At 43.0% G+C, this 6,000-nt stretch overlaps 1 protein-coding gene across 7 annotated transcripts in view; it reads left to right on the top strand.

The window, feature by feature from the left end:
- Positions 1-651: 651 nt before the first annotated feature.
- The window catches only part of dclk2a (doublecortin-like kinase 2a), a 44,663-nt gene continuing 39,314 nt past the window's right edge, over positions 652-6,000 (top strand). For all 7 annotated transcript variants that reach the window (XM_084382254.1, XM_084382256.1, XM_084382255.1 and 4 more), the window contains exon 1: positions 652-1,520. In XM_084382254.1, the coding sequence (XP_084238380.1) occupies positions 1,115-1,520 (406 nt within the window). In that variant the 5' untranslated portion in view covers positions 652-1,114. The remainder of the gene's footprint in view (positions 1,521-6,000) is intronic.

Here is a 6,000-nt window from a genome sequence, read left to right as displayed (position 1 = left end):
ATTGTCCTATAATATTCTTATAGTAGGCTAACTGTGTTATTTGTAACCTTTGTTTTGTCGACCCAGGATTGACAACTCTAGAAGTATTGATCATTAAAGGGGCACTATGTAGTTTTGGAGAAGAAGTTCGCGGTCAGAATTTTAATATTTACAATGTTAATGAAGTAATAACACAAACTCAGAAATATATATATTTTCCGTAAGTGACTAAACGAGCTGTTCTCAGAGGAAAATAAGGTCCCCAGAGCACTGTTTAAAGCTAGAAATGTGGCAGGGTCCGCCACATTGTTTTGAACTTAAAAGGTCGGTTTGTTTATTTAGTTTATTCAGTCATGAAAACAAAGAGAGTTTGTTTATTTAGCTTGTTTAGGTATAAAAAAATTCAGTCAATCTTTCTCGTCTGATTAAAATGTCGTCCCCAAAACTACATAATGCACCTTTAACGTTATCCAAGTAAGTTTCTCTGGTGTTTTTTTACAGTTTGAACACATTATAGGTCACTGAGGATGAGTGTCAACTTCATTGTTTCCGGGCCCTGAATATATCAGCAGAACAATAGAGAGCATTAGGACCCTGAGGCGGGGAGGGCTCCCCCCTCTCTCATTATCCATTGATTTGACAGCTTGAGCTGCCGACCAGTCACAGAGAGGATGTGAGGTGGAGAAGGCGGCGGCTTGCGGTCTCTGGTGCGGTGCGCCGAAGTTTTGTGAAATTTCTCCTCTGTTTGAAACCCGACGGCAGGTCCAGTGCGATGTCTGTCAAACACAGCCGCTCATTATCCGACACGTTTTCAACCGGATAGACCCGAGTTGGCGTTTGGATTTACTGCTCCTGCTGCGCGTTTGTAGGTAGACAGATCAATCCATCGCATCAGCCAGGACGGGATTCAGTGTCTCTGTGGACTTCAACATTATTCCCGGACTTGTTTCTTATTGTGGGAGCTGTGCCGGTGCAGCAAGTAGTCACTCTCTGGACTGGAAGGGAAGGAGGCTGGGGACGCACACGTGTTACCCTCTCTGTCACCATCGATCCTCCTGCGCTCTCTGGATAAAAAAGTTGCTTCTTCTGTTTTGGGATTTCGTTTGAGGCGTAAAGAGAAAGAGAGGCCGAGAACATGTCGCTCAGCAGAAGTATTGAATTTGAACACTTCGAGGAGCGGGAGAAGCCGCACCGGACACCGAGGACCAACTCTGTGTCCGGGTCCCATTCGGGCTCCAGAGGGAACGGTCTGGTCCCCAGCCCGGCGCACAGCGCGCACTGCAGCTTCTACCGCACGCGCACTCTCCAGTCCCTCACGACCGAGAAAAAAGCCCGAAAAGTGCGTTTTTACCGCAATGGAGACAAATACTTTAAAGGTTTGGTGTATGCCGTGTCTAACGACCGGTTCAGGTCTCTGGATGCTCTGCTCATGGAGCTCACAAGGTCCCTGTCGGACAATGTCAACCTCCCTCAAGGAGTCCGGACGTTATACACGTTGGATGGAGGCAGGAAGATCACCAGCCTGGATGAGTTAGTAGAGGGTAAGGGTGATGATGGATGCAACAGCCACCTCATGTGACCACAGAGCATGAAAGAGGCTCAGTACTTGATTATATTGCTGATGGATAATGTGCATTGATTCAGACATGTAATTGATTTCATAAAAGCTCGGTCCTGCCTTGAGCGTTGGCTAAATGGCCAATGCAAATATGCACGACTGCAGCCTCAGGTCAGTTATACCAGGAGTTTAAAAGGTCACTCAGAACATATTCACTGGCTCATAATGGCTCTCGCTGCTGTCTGCTTTGTGCGTTTTAATATTTGTTTTCTCATTTCCAGACAAAAAGTTACTGAGATCCACTCTGCTTCAATCTGTCAACGTAACTCTGGGGAGCATTACAGTGTAATGGGTGCAATGCATGCAACGCTCGCATCATTCACATCATTTGCATCATTGACATAACTGCTCTGACATGTTTGACCCAGTGCCACGGAGGCTGACGAGCAGACCCCTCCTCACACAGGCTTCTGTTAATGTGCATCATTGATCTCAGCTGGACTCTCCTCTTCCATTCTCTCCCCTCTTTAGTATGTATTTGTGAGCTGGGTTTGCGTGGGCTGGAAGGTGCCTTGAGTACCTCCTAATGCCTCCAGTTTGATGAGTGTGTATGTTGTTGTGGGGTCAGTTTGTGGTGCATTGACTGTCTTTAAAAGGATTTCCCCCTCGGGACTTGAAAGATGAAAGTTTCCCCCCCCCCCATCCAGTATCTGTTCATTGCTTGCAGGATAAGGGGCGGTTTTAAATACATAGTGGGTTAAAATAAATGTGATAAAAGTTTGGAAACTAATATAAAAAGGCATCTTTTATAAACTAAAAGCTGAATTTGAATAGCTGCAAGTGAATGTCCCCTGCAGTCACAGCTGTATGGTTAGTCACTGTAAGGGGATCTCTAAACAAGTTTACTGTATTATTATTTTATTTAAAACACAGTCTCAAAGGCAGTGACACACTGCAGACACAAATAGGGCACTGTCCTCTCCTCCCCTTTCACTTTCCTGTGGCGTTACTCACCCTGCAGGGACAGTGACCTCTCAGTAATAAGTTAATCTTCATGTTCAGCCCAGTGTGTGTGTGTCTGTCTGTCTGCACTGTGACCTGCCTGCAATCCTCTTTTTACTCCTCTGCCACACACACTCAGGATCCACTGACCTCTCACTGCAGTCATTATTCTCATATACTGGTCTATTTTCATCTCAGATCCTCCTAAAACTTCAGACTCTGTGCTACACTCATTTCCTATGCCCTATCCCCTGAGTGAGCGGTGAAGATTTAGGCCAGCGCATGATCTGAATTCTGTAGCATCACTAGTTTGGCAGTTTGAGCAAAAGTTTGTTTTGGTGCATTGGATCTGGTTCAAAACACTCTGCCACTGCACTTCTGCACTTACATGAACAGGACACTGTTGCTGGATGAGGATCCTGGGCATACATTAAAAAATCATTAGTGGTGTGTAGAGCACTACTGATGCTTCAAGGACTCATTTAGTCATTGATTTGTTGTTGTTGTTGTAGTCGTTGTTATTGTTTTTCAAGGGTCAATTCACAGAAATATTTCATTGCAGATGTCTGCAGATGTTGCTTTTGCGTCGTATCAAAGTTATTGTCATTACCAGCGTTTGGATTGTTAATAGCATACAGGTCAACATCCAAGTCGGGGAAACTGGCAACGCCGACTATTCTGACAGTTTCAATATGTCCGACTTGGCGCACGATGGTATGAGAGTGCCTGAAGAGCAAACAAACATGGCCGTCTCACGTCAGCCAGCCCATCATTCAAGGTGATTAGGACCGAGTTTAATAGTTACACTCTTGTATTGTCAGTTTCCAATATTTTTTAACCGTTACACTACCGACTCTGCAATCACACAAGTCTTGACCAATGACTTGAACTCAGGGAAGTTACAAACATGGGAATCGTTTTTCTCCCCATCTGTACCATCCAACCCCTCTGACATGAACATAGCATCTCCTTCACCTTTCCTTCATAAAGGTACAGTTAGTAAGAAAGTTGATTTTTGAGTTTCATTCCAAACTCTTCAAATACTGATGCTTAGGGATCGCAGGTCTGGTCGGCAACAATGAGGTTTGTTTTTTTCCAGAGACAATGTCTCAGTTGCTTTGGATACTTCACTGTGGATAGTTTTAGCCATTTTTGTTCTTCATAACAAAATGCTTCTGGACAATAAAAGGTTTGTGGATTCTCTTGAGTTACCTGAGTGAAACAGTTGTATTGTGGTAGTTGCAGAAGTCTCAGAGGTGGATGGTACATAAAACAGGCACATAAAACAAACTACCTGCATGACTTTAAAACATGAGGGGTATAGTGGAAAAGTGTTTTTGCGATTTGGGAAAACTCATGAGATGTACTGCAGGTGGGCTGAGCACTAGTGTCTTCTCCTTGTTTACTCACCCGTCTAATGGACAGAGAGTGGGAACATTACTGCACAGCTCAGCAGCCTGCAGCCCATTGATTGAAGCCTGCTGGGGCTCTTTTGTGTGGAAACCTAATAAGCACCATTCACATATGTGCCCCTTATGGCTGGATGGGATTACTGAGCCAACCAGACAACATGTAGGGTTTTCCATAGTGGGGGAGGTAGTAGCACTGAGCATGCAATGAATGGCTGTCAGTTGCAAATGCTGTTCCACGGCACAGCACAGTGAGGTAAAGCTGTGTACCATGATGACACGTTGGACGTACACTCGTCAGAAAGAAAGAGCCTGGCATAGAAATTGTCCATATTTAGTTGATTAGGCCTGTTTTTATTGGAGAATAGCACCACTAATGAAGCTCTGCTACTGTATATTGGTAATCAACACAATGCATTTCCTGTTGCTTCTTCACAGTAAAAGCATCCTAATGGTTTGCTTTGCAATAGCAGTAACTTAACACACAGCTCCAAATTGACTAAAATATCAGTAAACAGGAACACAGGAGTGAAACTAAACTCCAAACCACGAAGGTTCAGGTGGAAGCAACAAAACTTAAAAAACTAAGCCCCATTGAACTGCTGTGCTTGTAGAAAACTACACAGGGAGGCAGCAGATACTGAACTGGGTTTAGAAAGAGCTTTGTAGTTTACCATGCGTATACGTGGGGGTACGTAACATGCTGACACAGGGACTCTTGCCAGGACAATAGCGAGTGTGCAAGCCAAAGGGTTTATTAGCACGACAGTGAAATTAAGCCTTTCAAGGTTGAAAGTGGAATATACGAAGGCCTAACATCAGAAATGTTGTGTATGAGTTTCTTGTTAGAAATATTAACTCATTCTTAAAAGGGTAAACTTCTTAGTAATGTAACTGGAGAAAAAAAACAACAAACAAAATTTTCTCTAAAGAAAGTTACCCCAGTGATTTATAGTAGCACTGCACTTTCATTAAGTTGGGGGACATCCATTAGCATACGATTCAGTTTGACCCTCTCTGCCTGCTACATGGCCTCATCCTTCACACTCCGGTTATGCAAGCTTTCTTATATTATTCTTTAGCTTTCAAGACTATGCAAGACTAATCTCTATAAGCAGATATCTGCATATGAATGGTGAATCTGTAGGCAAAGGAAAAGCATTTTGTTGTTCGAGTTGTATTGACCAATCAAGTTTGAGCAGGCTTTGGTTGCATGCAAAAGAAGCAGAACGCAAAGGCCGAAATGCGGAAAACATCGACTGTCATCTGATGATAATTTAGCTTTTCATTAGCATTTTTAAGATGCATCTGCTTTCATATGGAGATATTTGTTTATAAATTATCTGAAATGTCATCTGGACCCGAAAGAAGCTGTTAATTGGACTGTAAGTGATGGCCGGTGCGTAAAAGAGAAAGACTCCGCCTAGATATCTGTTATTCGGTTATATCCTTGGGCTAGGCTGGAAGCCCCCAGAGGCTAAATTGTCTATAGACAAGAGCCATCGGGTTCAAAGATTGATGCCACGCTAACGCTAATGGCATCATTCTCAGACTTGGAAAAAGCTCCCTCCAGAGCCACAGACGGGTGCTGTTAGTGTTGGCCAGAAGCTATATTGCAGTAGTATTTGCTCCTATATTATTTATTGTAGTAAAACAGTTTACAGGGCAAGACAAGGGCTGACAACTCTTATGATAGAAATACCTAAACTAAAAGATCAGGTTTTCATTGTCTTTATAGAATCATTGTTTTTCGGTAATTGTTCCATTGTAGTGAATTAACAAGATTTGTTATTGCCGGGAGAATTTCCGCTTTAAACCATATTAACTTCAATTATCTTTGATTAATACATTCACAGTTTTTAGAAGCCATTCAGTCATGAATATTTTTAAATGTCTAATTTGTTGGGACTTATGGGGGATATGGCTCCAGGCTCCAGGCTGTATCATCAATATGTGGATGGATAGATGAGGTTGTGTTTTGGTTATACAAGGCCTGTACATTTTATAGGATTAAATGTTTTTTTCAGATGGAGGAACTAACAGGACATCGAC

Source organism: Pagrus pagrus (assembly GCF_965226575.1).
Source record: "Pagrus pagrus genome assembly, chromosome: 2".
NCBI classification, from domain to species: Eukaryota; Metazoa; Chordata; class Actinopteri; order Spariformes; family Sparidae; genus Pagrus; species Pagrus pagrus.
The sequence above is the reverse complement of the archived record's forward strand: the minus strand, read 5'-3'. Positions and strand labels throughout refer to the sequence as shown.